The sequence below is a fragment of the Euleptes europaea genome, chromosome 5, assembly GCF_029931775.1.
Source record: "Euleptes europaea isolate rEulEur1 chromosome 5, rEulEur1.hap1, whole genome shotgun sequence".
Classification (NCBI taxonomy): Eukaryota; Metazoa; Chordata; class Lepidosauria; order Squamata; family Sphaerodactylidae; genus Euleptes; species Euleptes europaea.
Window position 1 is genome coordinate 1,098,440 of NC_079316.1, and position 19,595 is coordinate 1,118,034.

The following is a 19,595-nucleotide window of genomic DNA, read 5'->3' on the forward strand; positions in this document are numbered from 1 at the left end:
AAAACAGTGGGGGAAAGTTACTCGTGATTCGGAGAGTGAAATCGGATACAAATTGAGCTGCGGCTTGGCAAAGAGCAGCCCCCCCCCCAAGGGAGAGGTGTGCAGGGTCACATCCCGAGTGACCATGCCCCCCCCCTTACCCCACCCCCAACCCAGGCAGCTGTGGCAGCAGGAAGAGGGCGCTTCCCTTCTTTGCAGTCAAGTGCCAAGCTGAGTTGGGGACGCCGTTCGGGATTGAGCCCGGGACCTTCTGCATGCCTAGCAGCTGCCCTGCCCACAGAACAAGGACCTCGCTCCATTTGCATCTATTCCACAATTCTTCCTGAATAAAGCGAAAAGGCCTTTCTGAGCAGCCCGTCTTGGAGGGGGGGGGGAGAAGAAGAGTTAGTTTTATACATGCCGACTTTCTGTACCACTCAAGGGAGAATCAGACTAGTTTACAATCACCTTCCCTTCCCCTTCCCATCACAGACACCCTGTGAGGTAGGTGGGGCTGAGAGAGCTCGAAGAGAGCTGTGACTAGCCCAAGGTCACCCAGCTGGCTCCATGTGGAGTGGGGAAACAACCCGGATCACCAGATTAGCCTCCGCTGCTCATGTGGAGGAGTGGGGAATCAAACCCGGTTCTCCAGATCAGAGACCACCGCTCCTAACCACCGCTCTTAACCACCATACCACGCTGGGAGAGGCTCCTAGGGAATTTATTCCTTTCATTTCTAACCCGCCTTTTTCCCTAGTGGGGGCCCAAGGCGGCCTCCTTCATTCTCCTCTCCTCCATTTTATCCTTGCAACAACAACCCTGTGAGAGTACATGACTGGCCCAAGGTCAGCCAGCAAGCTTCCATGGCAAGCATACTGTAGGGATTTGAACCTGGGTCCCCTAGACCCTACTCTGATGCTCTAACCACTGCATCACACTGGCTTTGGGGGCAGTGGCCACAAATGACTCCCTCGTGGGCCATATGGCCTCTGCATTGCCTCTGAATTTCCCAGGGGTCCAGATACATTTGTGCATGCCTGTCAAGATGGCCCTGAGTCAGGGCTCCCTTACAGCGCCCCGAACGAAGGGCTTAAGGAGTGGGGGCTGGCTGCTGCCTTCCTTTCCAGAGTCCCTGGGGGGGGGGTCTCCCTTCCGAGCACCGGCCCTGCCCGGCTTCTGAGCTCTGACGAGACCGGGCTGTGCCGGGCCGCCTTCCCTTGGACGCGTGTCACCCCAGCTTGACTCGAAGGGTGTTTTCGCAAGTGATGCACCAAACCCATTGGATGCGAACATCTGCTTCTGGCATCTGTTGGTGAAGAGGGCTGGTTTGTGAGCTGCCCCCCCCCACTCTCCCGCAGAGTCGCCCTGCCCCTCCCCCCCTGCCGCCACTCCATTTGTAACCCCCCCGCTTGGGTAGAGGCCGAGTTGATCCTCTGAAGGGGGGTCCCTCGTGGGAGAGCCCCCTCCCCTTTCGCGTGGCTGGTGCTGAGAAGGGCACTCTGCAGCTGCTCAGAGGCTGCTGCTCTTTCTGGCCTGGGAGCCCTTGTTTGCAGTCCCTGGGTTGGGGTGCTGACTACTCTCTGGGGAGGAAAGGGCCCTCTGTGGAAAGCCGGCAGCCCCCGGTCCCTTTGCAGCCTTTACAAACGTCTAGGGTGGCAACCAGCAGATCAGACTGCGGGCGGGCGGGGGGGGGCTGTGGGGCTGCGTCTGCAAATGCAGGAGGGGGGCTGAAGAGGGGAGCAGACAGACAGGCCGACAGGGAATCTTCGCGGGCTTTCTTGACGTGCTTCCTTTCTACCTGGCCTCCCCCCCCCCACGGAGACCCCCTGCGGCTTACGCCCTTCCCCCTTCTTGCGCCTATAGCTTTGATGGGGGCGGGTGGGGCGGCGGGGGGGCAGCCGCGGAGAAGGCCAAGCCCCCAGCCGCCCCTCCCCCTCCTCGGCCGGAGTCGGGCTTCCGGGGCTGCCAAACGGGGGTCGCTGCGCGCCCCGCCCCCCTCCTCTCCTGTGCGGCACAGCAGGGCGCTCCGCACACGCTCAGAGGCCCCCTGCCCCTCGCGCCGCCTGGGGCGGTCCCTGCAGCGCCCGGCAGCCGCTCATCCGCGCCTCGGTCACGTAGGATTGCGTCGGAGCGGAGCGGAGCGGGGCGCGGAGGGGAGGCGGGAGGCTGCCGGGGCTGCCTGCCTGCAGCCCTGCCCGGACGCCGCCCACCGAGCCCGGCCGCGCCAAGCCCCGGGGACGGCATCGTCGTCGTCGTCGTCGGGGCAGCGCCCGGCTGGCGCGGGGCCATGCGGGGGCCGCCCCACCAGCAGCGCCGCGGGAGGCGGAGGAGCGGGGCGCGCGCCTGAGCGGGGGGGGGGGAAGGAGGGGACGGAGCGAGCGCCCCCCCTGCCCGCCCGCCCTCGGGGGGGCGGCGGAGGGTGGCAGGCAGCCGGCCTGGACGGCCCAGGGGGGCCATGACGGGCGGCCCGCGCGGGGGAGCCCTGCCGCCAGCCGGACAGCCCTGGGCCGCCCGACGCCGCCCCGTCGGACCCAGACGACGCCGCCTCCGCGCGCGGGGAGCCTGAGCCCGGCCTCCGGGGACCCCGCCCGCCTGCCAGCCTGCCTGCCTGCCTCGGCGCCGCTTTCTCGTGAGGAGCACCGCTCGCCCGCCCGCCCGCCCGCCCCTTCGCCCGGAGCCGTGTCGTGGGCCGGCCGGCCGGCAGCGCGGCGCCCGCGGAGCCCTCCCGTCGGGTGGGAGCGCGGCGGGAGGCGGCGGAGACGGCCGCCCGCGGCGGGGCCGGGGCGCTGGCGATGGGGGCGGGCGGGGGGCGGCGGGCGGCGAGCGGGCGGTGAGCGGGCGGTGAGCGGGCGGCGCGCCCCGTCGGGGCCATGGCGGCGGCCATCGCCAGCTCGCTGATCCGGCAGAAGCGCCAGGCGCGCGAGTCGGGCAGCGAGCGCGTCTCGGCCTCCAAGCGCCGGCCCAGCCCCACCCCGGACGGGCGCTCCCTCTGCCACCGGCACGTGCTGGGCGTCTTCAGCAAGGTGCGCTTCTGCAGCGGGCGCAAGAGGCCCGTCCGACGGCGGCCAGGTCAGTGGGACGCCCGGCGGGGAGGGGGGGGGCATTGGGTTGCCTGGGCTCGCGTGCCCCCTGGCAGTAGACGACACCACAAGAGTGGCAGCAGCGTCCCTGAGCAGGGGCAGCATTTATTTCATTTGGTTTTACCCTCCAGTGGCAGCCTACTTAGGGCCAGGGGCCTTCAGAGGTGGTTGGTCATGGCCTGACCCTGCCTCACGACCCTGGCATTCCTCGGAGCCCCCCCTTCCAAATCCTTGCCAGGGTCGACCCTGCTTAGCATCCGGGACCTGGTGGGATGGGGCCAGCAGCCTACCTGCAGAATACTTTCCCTTAACCATGGAGAAGCCACCAGAGAGACCCAGCCCGTCCAGGGCTTTCCAGGTGCCTGAAGACACTATCAAGTGTGCCTGTTGGACACGGACTAGGGTTGCCTCATTCACACATGACACCTTTTTCGTTGTATGCCATATTCCAGCTTTATGCCCAAAAATGCCACTTGTGAATGCGGCGCACACGTTGGCAAAGGGGTGCGTTGGTCGGGATGCCTCAGTTTGCGTGGCACCTAGATTGAGGCAGGTTCAGGTTTGGGGGCTGCAGAATGTGTGAACCCCCCTTTGATTCCAACCCTGGAATCAAACTTTGGGGTCAGGCCCCTCCCTGGGCTGTGTGTGTCCAGCTGGTGGACGTATATCTCAGAGCAGTTTCCAGGCAAACGTAGCCGGGTGACTTCTTGAACCCCTGTCGCTCCTCTTATTGTCCCAGAAGAAGGGGGCCGTAGTCCGCAAACACTCAGGCAGGAATAAAAATGTGCTGGTCTTTGAAGCGCCTCTAGTCACTTGTTTATTTTAGCTCCTGGCTGCCCTTAACACACCATGGGGATTGTTTGCAAGCCTCCAGTCTGTGTAGCTACATCCAGGCTTTGTGCGATGGACATTTACGCAGAAGTAAGCAACACTGAATTCACTGGCATTTAGTCCCAGTTAAGCATTCTCAGATCTGCATCCTTGGGGGAAATCAGGTGTTGGGGTGAGAGAGAAAGAGGTTACACCTCAGGGAGGGAGTTTGGGGTTTCATTGCAAGCTGTTCTGGAGCTCGCGGAGCTGGATTTCCAGCTCAGCAATTGGCTTGCTGGGTGCCAACTTGCTGCCTTTTGGACCTCAGTTCTCCTCCTGTGAAATGGGCATGTTTGTTGCCGGTTTGCCTGTTGTTTGAGGATCAGGGTAATGAAGAGCCCGCTGCAGGCTGAATGATATGGCACGATGCTGGTCCATTCCACCCCCATGTTCAGTTCTGATTAACGCAAAGAACAAGCCGAACTCACGGGGATTTGATGCTTGTCTGCTCAGCCTCCACATTTGGAACATGGGGTGGGGAAGCACGCCTCGCCTTTCCTGCCCTTTGGGTGATTTCCACGTGTGGTGATTTCCAGATGAAGCTCCCCCTATAACACGTGCACTTTTATTCTGTAATCAGGATTCAGCCGTCTTTTGTTAAAGATTGCCCACCTCTCTGCATTCTCAGATGCATCCAGGAACGTCTGTGCTTGAGAAGGCAGGAGCAGTTGTTTGTGGATAGACGTTTGGGTGGGGTGAGCGGGTGGGGGGGAGTGCCAGTGACTGACCCCAGGGAAGCTGCTTGCGGAAGACCCCTGCTCTCTTGCAGAGGTCTCCCAGAGAGAAGTCTCTCCTCCTTCGAGGGCCTGTTGGGGATCAGGATCCCTGCTCACCTTTCCCCAGTCAGAAACCTCCCAATTCTGTTTCCGGCGACTTGCACACCCGGAAAGATTGATTTACCCTGGAAACGCTTGCGGTATCTCCCATCCTTTCTAAGGACCGAAGGTGCCGGAGGGTCAACGGTAAAACTCTGTTCCTCTTGGAAACCTTGACTCAGCATGCTGGGAGGGGGCTGGGAGTTTGAATCCACACTCACCTATGAAGCTCCTGAGGTGACTTCTCTAAACCTACCTCACTGGGTCTTTGTGAGGATAAAGGAGGAAATTAGAACCACGTGGCCTGCCTTGAGCTCCTTGGAGGAAGGGAAGGAGGAAAAGAGGCTATAGGGGGATGGACTCTTTCCCCCTTGATTACTCGTCAAACGCTCAGAGGCAATTTCTGTTTCTAGGCTCAGATTTAAACTTGCTCTCCTGCTGAACATGGAAGCATCTGGGGGAAACTGTGTGGGGTCCAAATCCGTAGCAGGCCATCGGTCTGGTTCTGGGATGTATTCCCCACTCCCCACCCTGAGTTCCCTTCCGATTCTGCTTGCAGCTTTTAGATTTTTTTTTTGCAATGTTTGGAGTCATCCAAGCAGCCTCTTTGAGTGTTTCCCGGGATCTTAAAACCTGGCTGAGCTGCCAGTGGTGGGGCTGACTTGATGGTGGTCCGAGGTGCCGTCTAGCCACAGCTGACTTAGGGCAACCCCAGAGGGTTTTCAAGGCAAGAGACAAACAGAGGTGAATCCCCTTTGCCTGCCTCTGCAAAGCAACCCTGGACTTCCTTGGTGGTCTCTCGTCCGAGTACTGACCAGACCCAACCCTGCTTAGCTTCCAAGATCTGATGAGATTGGACTAGCCTGGGCCATCCTGGTCAATGCATGGGGCTGACTTGAAGGCCCCTAGAAATGGCCATGCTGCTCACACCTATTGGTTGTTCCTCCAACAGAACGGCCAGGGGCTGGGCGGGGTGGGGGGTGGGGCTGTCATTCATCCCTCTTTTCTTGGTTGCCTCTGCTAGCCTCATTGGGGCCCTGGGACCTGTAAAGGGTTCCAGGTGGAAACTGACCCGTGCCACAAACATTTCACACAACAACTGCACTTCCACACTGACTCTCTTCTCTTCTCTGCAGCTGTTTGGGGTGGGGCGGTGAGTAAGCGAGGGATATGCCAGACTAGCATTTATATTCACTGGCCTTGAAAACGTGGGCTGTTGGGAATCAGAGAAAGGGTTCGCCCGTGGCTTTTCATCCATTTCAAATCTGTATCTAGAAGCGGCTTCATCTCTACACAGCCTAGCAATTCTAGATGTCGTCGTTGTTATAAAACCAGGGGATGATGTGTTGATACTGTAGGGCCCACCAGTTAGAGCACATAGCGAACTCATCCACAATTGAGACGGGTGCATCTTTCAGCCTTGCGCTGGGCAATGCGAGGACCCTAATAACAGTGGGAGAATTGGGGACTTGTTAGTAGACCTCTGTTTGGCACAGAGAAGGTCCCCCGTTCCGTCCCCAGCGCCTCCAGTTCAGTGGTGTTTCTGTAGCACTAACTGAGAAAGACCCGTCTGTGCCTGGGAGCCACAGCCTGCTGGAGAAGTCCACGCTGACCAGGCTGTCTAAGGATCTGGCCCCGTATAAAGTGGTATCAGAATGACTTGTTTGTGTTCTCTGCCTTGTCCTATCTCTGCAGTCGCACAAGTGTGGCTTATGTCCCCATGTGCCAAAACATATGTTTTCTTGCCATATTGAAGTCTGCCAGCTTCTGTCACGGGGAGGGGTTGCAGTTACTGGGGGTCAGCGTGGCACAGGTCCCTGCCAAGCGAAGGATGCCCTGTCACGGTTCCTGAGCAATCCATCGGCCTCCGCCCCAGCTCTACTCCCCATAGTTCTTGGTCCGTGCAGAGGGGCATTTCCCCAGGCTTTACAGGGTACTGGCTTTTCTGTTGGAAAGGATGTGCACTTTTCCCATACTCAGAGACATGCTTTCCACACAAGCGCAGAGTGCACACAGTGCTTGTATTCCTTAAACAGTGGGCCTTCTCCCACTATAGCCGGCCCCCCCACTCATGGTTGACCCCCCTCCAATAGCGCTTATTATCGTAATAAATGTTGATTGATTGCTTTGATGCTCAAGACAGCGGTAAGCTAAACATCAAATGGGAGGGGCAACTTTCTCTTTTCTCATAAGAACATAGGAAAGGCCCTACTGGATCAGACCCAGGCCCATCAAGTCCAGCAGTCTGTTCACACAGTGGCCCAACCAGGTGCCTCCAGGAAGCCCACTAACAAGACCACTGCAGCTGCATTTATCCTGCCCATCCTCCACAGCATCTAATATAACAGGCATGGTCCTCTGATCCTGGAGAGAATAGGTATGCATCATGACTAGTATCCATTTTGACTAGTAGCCATGAATAACCCCTCTCCTCCATGAACATGTCCACTCCCCTCTTAAAGCCTTCCAAGTTGGCAGCCATCACCACATCCTGGGGCAGGGAGTTCCACAATTTAGCTATTCGTTGTGTGAAGAAATACTTCCTTTTCTCTGTTTTGAATCTCTCACCCTCCAGATTCAGGAGATGACCCCGTGTTCCAGTATTATGGGAGAGGGGGAGAGAGAAAGGCTTCTCCCTGCCCACTCTCTCCATACCATGCATAATTTTTAGACCTCTATCATGTCTCCCCTTAGCTGCCTTCTTTCCAAGCTCAACTGCCTCCTTCGCCCTGACCAGCGTGGCCCTGGCTAGCGCCATCTCATCACATCTCAGAAGCTAAGCAGGCTTGGTTCGTACTTGGATGGGAGACCACCCAGGAAGTCCAGGGTTGCTATGCAGAGGCAGGCAATGGCCAACCACCTCTGAACGTCTCTTGCCTTGAAAACTCTCGGGGGTTGCCATAAGCCAGCTACCGCTTGACGGCACTTCCCTCCGCCTCCTTCTATTTCAGCTGTCAGTTCAGTGCTAGACAAGGTGTGTGGTGGGTGGGTAGACTGGGGGGCAAGCAACTTCCAGGCCAGTATAAGATTGGGAGGGTTACAAATAATGAGCCCCCGGCTGGGCTATGGTACCCAACTTTGGCCCTGTGAAAGTAATTGTCTGGAGCAGAAGCCAGCAGGGAAGAGTTTTCTGTGGGGGTTCAGCTCAAGCTACTGATTTGGTGTGAGTACTGAGGGGCTTCAGGTGCCCGGTGCGCATGGTTTATTGTGTGTTGGGTTGTAGTCTGGCCGTTGGTGCTGCTGTGTGGGAACCTTGGCTACACTGTGAAGCACTGGGTGGGGTTGTGGTGGGGGAATCGGCGACGGCTCTACTGCATAGCAGGGTTGGGTGGGCCACAGGGAGTGGTCCGGAGTAGGCCAGGAGGGCTGTGCCAGCGAATGCCTCTCGTTTGCCGGTGCCAAACCGTCTTGCTGCTTGCGGTTCCTCAAGGAGCAGAATGCTTTCGAAGGGCGCCCGATTGGCTCCCAGGAGCTCGGCGTGGCTGTGAGAGGAGGGGAAGAGGAAAGAGGCTAACGGGGGCCAGATTTGTAATTGCCAGTGGGGTTGTGGCACTTACCCTGCAGCATGGTTTGAGGGCTGGTGAGTGCTTAGGTGCTGCTCAAAAATGCAAAGTGGCAAGTTCCCCTCCCTCCAGAGCTGGCTCTCCCAGTGAGGCAGGCCAGGGGAAAAGGGAAGGGGGACTCGGGGCTTGGTGAGTTTTGCCGCGGGACCCGCAATGGAGGAGGTGGTTGGACCGCCAGGACCGGCTTGGGTGTCGGCTTGTTGCGGAAAGCCACAGTTTTGATGCTCTGTTGATTTGTGTGTGTGTGTTTTTTTACAATGACTTGTGTGACGTTTCCAATTTGCAAAGTGCTTTTGCTGCTGTGGCTAATGTCTCGGACCCTCCCTAGCGAAGGCTCCTGCGGCCGTCGTTCCCGTGGTGTAGATGGGAAGTGGGGCGGAGGGCCCCTCGCTCAAGGTGGAGAGCAACACCTGGCCCGCAGGGGTCCCGTTCAAGGGGAATCTGCCGGAGATTCTGGAGAGGTGCTGCCACTCAGAGAAGCCAGGTCTGGGGACGGGCGTGTGCGTGCTTCCCTTCCCAGGTGCTGGGGTCCTTTCCTCACCTCCCCCCTCCCTTGTTTTCTATGATTCAAATGGCCTGTCTGCTTATGGTCCCCCCTCCCGTTTTTGTTGTTGTTGAACATGCTGTCTGAATAGGTTGAAACCACAGGTGCAAAAAGATGCGTTTGTGGCAAGTAATTTGGATGTGCTAGAATGAAAAGCAGCTGCCTGCATTGAGCAAAGGTTGTGGGGCATAATCTCGGGGCGTGGGCAGACGCGGGGATGTTTCTTCTTCTCCAGATCTCCCTTTGTAGCAGGGCACTGCTTGTGCTGACTCCTGGCCAGCTCAGGTTGCCAGCTCCAGGTTGGGAAATTTCTGGGGATTTGGGGGTGTGTGGAGCCTGGGATGGGTGGAGTTTGGGGAAGGGAGAGACCTCAGCGGGGCATAATGTCCCAGAGTCCACCCTCTAAACCTGCCATTTGCTCCAGGGGAACTGATTTATGTATTCTGGAGATCGGTTGGAATTACAGGAGATCTCCAGACCCTGCCTGGAGGTTGGCAACCCTTTGGCCAACCCTATTTCTGGTTTTCTTGAGAGACAGAGCTATATCAGGAGCCTGCAGGACTTTCCCATGACTGCTAGCAAGACAGACTCCCTAAAGAGCAGAATTAGAGCTCGCATCTCCCATTTCACAAGGGAGCCCTCTAAACCAGGGGGTTCCTCAAGGCCCAGTTTGGTCCCCGGGCATTTTTTTCTGGCCTCTTCTGACAACCCTTTAAAAACGTAGGGAACAGTTTGCTGACGATTTGTTTGTTTAAATATTTATTTTCCCCACCCCTTGCTTTTGAAGTGGCCTATTTAAAAGCATTCTGTCTAGTAGATACTGTAAAGCGGTTAACCAAACAGATGAATCTCACTGGAAAGACAAAATATCATTTCCAAAAGTGTTACGAGATAAAGATCTGGCACATTTCAAGAGGATAGTTTGTGTGGCAAAGCATACTTCTGCCCCCCCCCGTATTACCACCTGGGTGGTTAAACGTTGCCTCTCTCTCTTCCCCGCCCCCCAAAGAGAGAGACGCATCTGGCCATTTTCATGTGCAGACTGTTTCTCTGCCCGGAGACCTGGTTATATTTTGGATGTCTTTTTTAAGGGGTGTCCCAAGATTCCCCCTTTCAGCTTGGGAGGGAAAAGGTTGGGGCCCTCTGTGCATGCGGAGCAGCTGAGATTTCCTGCTCCTGCCAATCACCTTTTCATAACATGCTCCTCTAGCAAGTCTGGAGATGAAGATTTGACTCCAAACATTTTGGAAAGCTGTTAGAAGTCCTGAGGAAGCATCTCCCTTTCATCTCGGGCTTGCATTTTTAATAGGCCGCTTTGTGCATCCTGTGTTGGGTATCTGGGCCTGGGGCAGATGAATGGATGCTTGCACAGGAAGCAGCTGTTCGCAGCCAGGCTTTCCTTTCTGCTGAGTCTTTCCGCGGAGTCTGCGGCTGAGCCAGAGAGCCTCTTCCTGCTGCAGTGGGCAACGTTGGGCAGCAGTGCCGGCCGTTTGGTTTGTGGAGAGCGGTCAAACCATGCAAATGCATGCCAGCTGGGGGCCAGGGGCGGACATACATTTTGCAGAGATCTTTTAGCGAGCCCCTGCCATGGTGCGCTGTTGGAGTTGTGGGAGCAGGGCGAGAGTGAAGAGACGAGAGAGGGAAATAATTTGGGTTGGAAACGGTGCATTGCTGGAGCCTTAACCTGCCTTTGCAGAGTAGTTCCTAGGGTGGGTCAGTCCCCCCGTTCTGGTGCATGGGGAGCGTCTTTTGCTGGCGTTCTGGGCTATGGGGTGAGATGATGGTAGTATTTATAGCTGTCAAGTCACTTCCAACTTATGGTGACCCGGTGAATTAATGACCTCCAAAACGTCCTACCATTAACAGCCTTGCTCAGGTCTTTTGAACGGAAAGCCGTGGCTGCTTCCTTGATTGAGTCAAACCCTCTCATGTTGGGTCTTCCTCTTTTCCTGCTGGCTTCCACTTTTCCTGGCATTACTGTCTTCCAGTGACTCTTGTCTTCTCATAATGGGACCAAAGTAGCATAGCCTCAGTTTGGTCATTTTAGCTTTATGGGTAGAGTTCGGGCTTGATTTGATCTAGAACCCATAGAACACTGTGCTGTGCAAATTCCAATCTGCTGGTGGTCCCTGGCCCTAGGAGCGTAGGGTTGTCCTTGGCAGTTCCTAATAACATCAGAGTTCCTCAGGGCCTGCAAGACAGTCAGCCTGTGGTTGAGGGCAGCTGCAGGATGTCGTCTGTTGCTGGTCTCCCTACCTCCCCCCACCCCATTTTATTATTTCATTATATAGAACTGCTCTGAATCTTTCCAGCAACTGGTTTGCTGATGATGTGCCATCGAAATATTAATTTATTGTCTTTGTTATAATGTTTTTAATGATGAGATTGACTGTTTTTATCTTTATTGTGATTAATTTTTTTATTCATGGAGGAAAAGAGCATTCATGGCTATTAGTTAAAATGGATATTAGACATGCTGCATACCTATTCTCCCCAGGATCAGAGGAGCATGCCGAATATATTGGATGCTGTGGAACACAGGCGGGACAATGCAGCTGCAGTCGTCTTGTTTGTGGGCTTCCTTAGGGGCACCTGGTTGGCCACTGTGTGAGCAGACTGCTGGACTTGATGGGCCTTCTTGGTCTGATCCAGCAGGGCCTTTCTTATGTTCTTATGTTAATTTGTTGGAACCCGCCCTGAGCCCGGCTTTGGCTGTGAATTAGAGGGCGGGTTAGAAACTGGAAAGACAAACAAATTAATTAATTAAACGTCAACATAAAACATACCCTGTCTGAACCGAGACAGGGACTATGTAATCTATTCATCTTGATAAAAAAAAAAGTTCAGTTCTTATAACATGTTAACTAAAGGGCTCCGTGTCCCTCTTCCCCCCTAGTGTGACCAGAGGCCTTGGCCAGGGTTGGGCCTCCCATCAGTAAGCTTCTCCACTTCAGTAGTCTTCATTCCTTTCACCCGAGCAAATGTCTGGGGACAGCTAAATGCAGCTGCTCGCTCCCCTTTGCTTTATCTTGGATTGTGCGGGGGGGGGGGTCTCAACTGCAAAAGGGGGGACCTCTGCCAAAGCCTCTGATGCTGCCCACACTGGGAACCAAGGGGTTAAAGAGCCCCTTGCCCCTGTTTGGTCAGAAGAAAGCATCTGAGGTGCATAATAAAGGGAGGGGGCATCCCAAGATCATGGCCAGATGGGAGTTGGGGGAGGGGAGCATAACGGGCTGCTGACATTTATTTTTTTATATATTTATTTAACATTGTATATAGTCTGCCTTTTTCACTTGAACTCGAGGTGGATTACACGGAATAAATCAATACAATCCATTCAGTAAACAATGAAATAGGATTTGGGTTGTAGAACCAACCAAAAGGTTAAAAACAGAACTGAAGCAAAGCATAAGTATTAACACAGCACACTAAATGATGCAAAAATTACATGGCAGGATCCTAGTTTCAGCAAGTTATTCACAGTAGTACAGACCACAGTCCCTCGTGATTTATCCAAGTGACTTTGTGGCGCCTTTTGTACAAGGCTCCTGTATTGCCTCTTGAATATAGAAAGGCCTTCTTGAATCATTCAGTTTTGCACAGTTTGCAGAAGACCAGGAGAGGGGGGAGCCCTTACTGACCACCTCGCGCAGGCCGTTCCACGTGGTGGGGGCCACAATGGAGACGGCACCTGCACGGGCAATTTGCAGGTTGGCGCTGCAGAAGCCCCTGATGATGTGAGCGAAGCTGTTGTGGCAGAGCATAGGAGGCGAGGCGGTCTCGCAGATACAAGGGTCTGAGGCCCTGTGGGGCTTTGTATATGGCACGTCGTTCAGATTTTCAAATTGGAGCCTTGTGTGTTTGGGGAGGGAGAATGCACATGGCCCTTATTAGCAAGATGTGCCTCACTTGCTCACCCATTCGCAGAACTCTCATGCATGCTCAATCAGCTGCTCATTGAAACAGCTGCCTTGCAGAAGTTGCCTTTGGCCTCAGAGCAATAGCCAATGCGATTCTGTGGCAGGGATCGCGCAGAGGTTGCTTCCTTCAGACAGGCATTGTGGCTTCCCCCTTGGTGGGATGTCAAGTTGCTGTTCCGCCCCGAGAATGCCTCTTCAGTCTCTGGCATAGTTTGCTAATAAGGTTAATGCCTCCCCTCCCCTCTGATGGATGGGAAGCCGCCCTACGAAAAGCCTGGATCATCTCTGGAAATACAGCTGGTTAAATGACTGCTTGGGTGTGAGCTTCCCCCAATTCTGGGAACAGATGTTGAAATGCAGATTGCAAAATAAATATGTGTGCGTGTAAAGTGCCGTCAAGTCGCAGCCGACTTATGGCAACCCCTTTTGGGGTTTTCATGGCAAGAGACCAACAGAGGTGGTTTGCCAGTGCCTTCCTCTGCACAGCAACCCTGGTATTCCTTGGTGGTCTCCCATCCAAATACTGACCAGGGCTGACCCTGCTTAGCTTCTGGGATCTGACGAGATCAGGCTAGCCTGGGCCATCCAGGTCAGGGCACAAAATAAATATACTGGTGCACAAAACACTTGCCGAGGCAGAGATCTAGGAGACATCTGTCTCACATGCACACATCAGGCTGCCTTCTACTGAATCAGACCACTGGTCCATCACAGTCTGTATTGTCTACTCAGACCGGCAGCGGCTCTCCAGGGCCTCAGATGGAGAAAGGTCCTCCACATCCCCTACTGCCTGGTCCTTTTAACTAGGGATTGAACCTGGGATCTTCTGCATGCCAAACAGATGCTCTACCGCTGACCCACAGCCCCTCCTTAAACACACATTAAGCTGCCTTCTACTGAATCAGACCCCCCCACCTTGGTCCATCAAGGTCAGTATTCTCTTTTATGACTGGCAGCACCTCTCTGAAGTCTCAGGCTGAGGTCTTTCCCATCCCAGCCGCAGCCCCCCATTCATAAACATCTATTGAAGGCCAAGCAAGGGAATTTTTAAAGCAATTCTGAGAGTTAAAGGGGGGAGGAGAACAGGGTCAGAGCCAAATGGTCTACAGCCCAGTGTTTTGGGGGACAAGGATTACTTAACAAGGATGCTCCAGGGCTTCCCTATAGCTTTAGCAAAGTGAAGATGGCACCAAAAAAAAAATCTTTCCCCTCCATCCTTTAAAAAATATTTACCTAGTCAGAGCCTCTGCCATTCCAAGATGTTTTAGTACCTAGAATGAAAATTCTAGGGGTGCACTTTCCCCTTTCTCTAACAGGAAAAATCTCTGGGGACAGTCTCCCACAAAAGCCCCGCTGAAATAAATGGGGCCTGCCCAACGTGTGCAGGAGAACTGGTGGGTGGGCCTCATTGGTCAGCCTTGCTAAATCCGAGGCTGAGGGTCGGCCTTTCCCAATTGCCACACTCCAGACTTTGCCCATAGGAGCCTGGTATTTTAATTTGTTTGGTGAATTTATATCCAGCTGTTCTGTTACTCATTACACCCATGGGGACTGTGGACAAAAGAAACCCCTAAAATACTGTAGAAGAAAAACTGGAAAAGCAGTAATCTAAAAGATCAACCGTTAGTATCTAAAAGTGCAGCTGATGTTGGTGGAAAATGGAAAGTGCCGTCAAGTCACAGCTGACTCCTAGCATCCCCAGAGGGTTTTCAGGGCAAGAGACATTCAGAGGTGGTTTGCCATTGCTTGCCTCTGTGTAACATCCCTGGACTTCCTGGGTGGTCTGTCCAAGTGCAAAGCAGAGGCTCTTCCAACTGAGCCAGGGTCTCAGGCAGACATCTTTTTTTACTGGAGATGCGAGGGATTGAACCTGGGACCTTGTGCATGCCCAGCAGAGAGGCTCTTCCAATGAGCTGCAGCCCCTCTCCATTAAGAGATGGAGATCATTTATATGATTACTATTGTTCATTTGTGTGAAGTGCCATCAAGCTGCAGCTGACTTAGGACAAGACAGAGTTTTCAAGGCAAGAGACCAACAGAGGTGGTGTTCTATCGCCTGCCTCTGCGTAGCGACCCTGGCCCTTCCTTGGTGGTCTCCCATCCAAATAATAACCAGAATGAACCCTGCTTAGCTTCTGAGAACTGATGAGATCGGGCTGGCCCAGGGCCTTCCTGCAACACCATGAATCAGCGACTGAAATTAAAAGGGACCGCAAAGCTCAAAGCACATTAATCAGCCATAAGCTCACCTGTCAAAAGCACAGATTGATAATGAAGTCTTAAATAGATTGGCAGTCTTTTAAGCCCATGGGCTACAGCTGGTTTAGAAGGTCTAGATTTTGGTCCAGTAGCACCCGAGGGTACAACATGATTTTCGGGGTATAAGTTTTCAACAGTCGAAACTGGCTTCATGAGATACTAAGGGAGCTCGGTCTTGAAAGCATATACAGGTAGAGTATCCCTTATCTGGACATCCCATATCTGGACTGATCCGAAAACCGGACCCTTAGATCCGGCATGCAGGCTGATCCGTGCTGACTGCTTTCAATGTTTCCTCTCACTTAAAAAAAAATTCACAGTGGGTAGCCGTGTTAGTCTGTCTGCAGTAGTAGAAAAGGACAAGAGTCCAGTAGCACCTTAAAGACTAACAAAAATATTTTCTGGTAGGATATGAGCTTTCGTGAGCCACAGCTCACTTCTTCAGATACAAAAAAAGCTCATACCCTACCAGAAAATATTTTTGTTAGTCTTTAAGGTGCTACTGGACTCTTGCCCTTTTCTACTATTAAAAAAAAAATACAGCGTACAGACTGTACAGAGCCCCAACTCTGGCAAATAACCCACAGTTCCAACATTCTTACTTTGCATGGGGCATCGCATGCAAAGCAGTTCTAGCAATCAAGGATTCTCAGTTCTTACACCATAACGTCTTCCAAGGCCTGTGGAAAGGCTCTTGCAGGAGTGTTTCCAAAATCCTGGACCTGGAACCAACGCTGGCTGGAAAAAAATGCAATTAAAAGGGGACGCTGCCATCTACACATCCTTGGCTCCAATGAGAGTTGAGCCATGGACAAATAACGGGCACTCGGTGTGTATCTGGGATGCCAAACTTGAGTGCCAGGGAGCCCTCTCTGACTGGCACTTCCTTTCTTTCTGAGCACAAGACTTTTTGGCCTTGGAGCTGTTTGGCTCCTGGCCTTATATGGTGGCAGAAGGTGAATGTTGGCGCACGGCTGAATCAAGGAGCAGGAGGGTTTGGTTCACCAGGCATTGTGGCCTTTATTGGTGCCAAGTTTTTAGAGCCAGGCTTCTCCTCTTAGACTCAAGGCAGATGCCAAAGCAGGAAGAAGGCGCAAGGGCACAAAAACAGCAGGGGTGTCCATTCACGAGACAAAAGCATCATGCAATTCACCAGAACGCTGATCCCTCTTCTAAATTGTCTTTTCCAATTGGAGAGTTGGGGGGGGGGTTCAAGTGAAGAAATGACTGTGCTTTGGTGGCTTGGCAAGCAATTATGAAATTGATGCAAAATGAAAACATGCACAGTACTATAGTTTTCAAGGTAGTGTACATTTATGCTAAGCCCAACAACTTAACAATCGTAGGTATAACTAAATCATAAGTGAAGAAGAAGAGTTGGTTTTTATATGCCGACTTTCTCTACCACGTAAGGAAGAATCAAACCGGCTTACAATCCCTTCCCTTCCCCACAACAGACACCCTGTGAGGCAGGATGGGTTGAGAGAGCTCTAAGAGAGCTGTGACTAGCCCAAGGTCACCCAGCTGGCACCAACAAGCCTCTGGGGACATCTCCAAAGGATGCCCCCACATGAAGTACTTTTCAGTAGTTCAGTCTGGAAGTGGCAGTAGTGTGGGTCATTGCAGCTAGAGCAGCAGAGTCTAAGTAAGAGGATGGCTGACGAGCTTGAGGTAATGGAAAGAAGGTGCTCCTGACAAGTGCGCCCATCTTTTTATCTGTCAGCGATGCCTGGCCCAAGGTCAGCCACAAGCCCTTCCTTTGTTTGTGGCACAGCTGTGCGTGGCAAGTGCACATTTCCCCACACTGCGGGCAGCCAGATGGGCCTTGGGGCCGTGCAGGGAAGAGAGAAGCTCTTTCTCTTTGCAACCCGTCCTCAGTTTTGCTGATCAAAATCAGGCTCCCTGCTTTGTGGTCAGCATTTTAAAGGGAGAGGGGAGTGTTGCTGAAGGACGGGTTTTCTCCTTTAAAACTCTCATAGCAGATCTAGAGAGCTGGCTTGGAACAGTGAAACCCAGCAGAGGTGGGAAGGTTAAACCCCCCACCCACCCCCACCCCCAGTACCTTGCAGGGCCCAGAAGCAAACAGAGGTGTTCCGGGTGCCTCTGCACCAGAAAATGGCACTCGGTGCATTTTGTGGGACGGATAACAGCTGAAAGGTGGCCTGAAAGGTCCAGACCCAGCCGCTGGCTCTGGGCTCCTGGGATTCCATGGTGTCAGATGGTGCTGTTGCGCTTGTGAAAAGTGTGGCCCCTTTCTGCCCACTCCCCCTTAAAGCCTCTGTGTGTGTGTGTGTCTGTGCGAGAGAGAGAGAGAGAGAGAGAGAGAGAGAGAGAGGGGGTGGGTGGGTGGGGGGGCAAAAGGCTGTCCTAAACGAGAGCATTAACAGCCTTTGTCTGTTCTTCCCACTCTTGTAACATGTGAACATTTACAGCCATGTGCAAGTGATAAACAAACCCTTATTGGCGAAACGGTGACTATGTTCCATCCCTACATACATCCTGTGAGGGAAAGCGACAGTCAATCACTTCATCGTGCAGTTACATAGACAGGGTGGCCAACGTCTAAGAGGCTATCTGAAGAAGTGATCTGTTGAAAGCTCCTACCCTGCCAGAAATTTCGTTAGTCTTTAAGGTGCTACTGGACTTTTGCTCTTTTCTATGAAGCTACTGAGTGGCATCTGACCCCCTCCCCCGTATTTGCCATGAACAAGTCCTTGTGTGGGTGTGAGTGGGGGGAATCTTTTGAACAAGCTCTGCGGGTGTCTGCATTCCCTCCTCTCCCATTTGTTGCTCCCTGCAACCAGGTGTAATGGATTCCCCCCCCCTTCTCTGCACATTCCAGCTCAGGCCTTGCCCTAGCGAAGGGCACAGCCCACTTTGGCAGCTGCCAGCTTGCTTGTCTTACTCTTCTGGTGACGCATCTGACTGTGGAGCTGGTGTGTGGGCAGAGGAAATCGCTCTCCGCCGTGCAAGTGGAGGGGATGCGCGCTGCCATCTGGGCGAGTAGAAGGAGAGGAGGCTGCTCTCCCCCACCCCCAAGCTTTTGGAGATGGGGATGAGGATTGTGCTGTAGATTCCACACCAGCTTGGCAAAAGCGGGCAACTTTTGACAAACCCCAGGAAGCTGATTTTGTACCTCAGGGTGGGGAAGGGTGGGTTCCATTGACCTCCCAAGCATAACCCTTGAAAAGCCCAAATGCCAAAATAGTGCAGTGGAGTCAGCAGTGAATGGAGCGGCTAAGTGGAATGGCATAAAAGCAGAGCGTGGGGGCAAGTGGGCAATGGCGGGGGGGGGAGAGAGAGACATTAGTCTTTCAAGCCTGGAGACAGCTTCTGAGCTGCCTGGTTGGAGTTACAGATGATGATAAAAACTTACTTTGTTCAGAAGAAACACAATAGATAAACGTGGTGGGAACTTAGTGCTGTCAAATCACAGCGGACTCATCATGGTGACCATGTACAGGGTTTTCAAGACAAGAGATGTTCAGAGGTGGTTTAGCCATTGCCTGCCTCTGCATAGCAACCCTGGATTTCCTTAGTGGGCTCCTGTCCAAGTGCAAAGCATAGGCTCTTCCACTAAGCCAGGTCTCAGGCAGAGGTCTTTTTTTTACTGGAGATGTCAGGGATTGAACCTGGGCCTTCTGCATGCCAAGCAGAGGCTCTTCCAATGAGCCTCTCCCCATTAGGAGGTGGAGATCATTTATATGATTACTACTGTTCATTTGTGTAAAGTGCCGTCAAGTCACAGCCAACTTATGGTGTCCCCATAGGGTTTTCAAGGCAAGAGACATTCAGAGGTGGTTTGCCATTGCCTGCCTCTGCGTACCAACCCTGGACTTCTTTGGTGGTCTCCCATCTAAATACTAACCAGGGCGAGCATGGTTAAGACTGGCGCACTGTCATCTCAAGAACTGGGCTCGATTCCCCACTCCTCCACATGAAGCCTGCTGGGTGACCTTGGGCCAGTCACAGTTCTCTTTGAACTTTCTTAGCCCACATGGACTCAGGCAATGGTTAACGACCTCCGGATGTCTCTTGCCTTGAAAACCCTACAGGGTTGCCATAAGCCAGCTGAGACTTGACAGCACGTTCGACCACACTGTTCATTTATAGTCTTCAGTGGGACTCAAGGCAGATTACAAGTAGGATTAAAAACAAACTTTCATATATAAAGATATTTATATATCTGCCTTTCTCCCAAGCATCTCAAGACCCAAACAACAATGTAAAAACAACCAAATAAGAATGAATCTTAAAACATGCATACAGTACATTAAAATGACATTAGAAGCCAACTAGAAACATGACGGAAGTGCTGCTGGTGGGCAGAAGGTCTGACCCGGGATTTAAGGTGTGACCCTTTCTGGATGGGGTTGCCCTCCCCTTGAAGGAAAAGGTCCGTAGACTGGGGGTGATCTTGGACCTGGGCCTACTTCTGGAGAATCAGGGGCAGCTGTGGCCAAGAGCGCCTTTTGACTGGTTAGCCAGCTGCGGCCTTTGCGGTTACATCGAGACTAGATTACTGCAATGCAATCTACATGGGGCTGCCCCTGAAAAGTGTTCAG

At 53.4% G+C, this 19,595-nt stretch overlaps 1 protein-coding gene across 1 annotated transcript in view; it reads left to right on the forward strand.

Annotated features, from left to right (window-relative positions):
• Positions 1-2,849: 2,849 nt before the first annotated feature.
• The window catches only part of FGF12 (fibroblast growth factor 12), an 81,728-nt gene continuing 64,982 nt past the window's right edge, over positions 2,850-19,595 (forward strand). The window contains exon 1 of the mRNA XM_056849565.1: positions 2,850-3,048. Coding sequence (XP_056705543.1) covers positions 2,850-3,048 — 199 coding nt within the window. The remainder of the gene's footprint in view (positions 3,049-19,595) is intronic.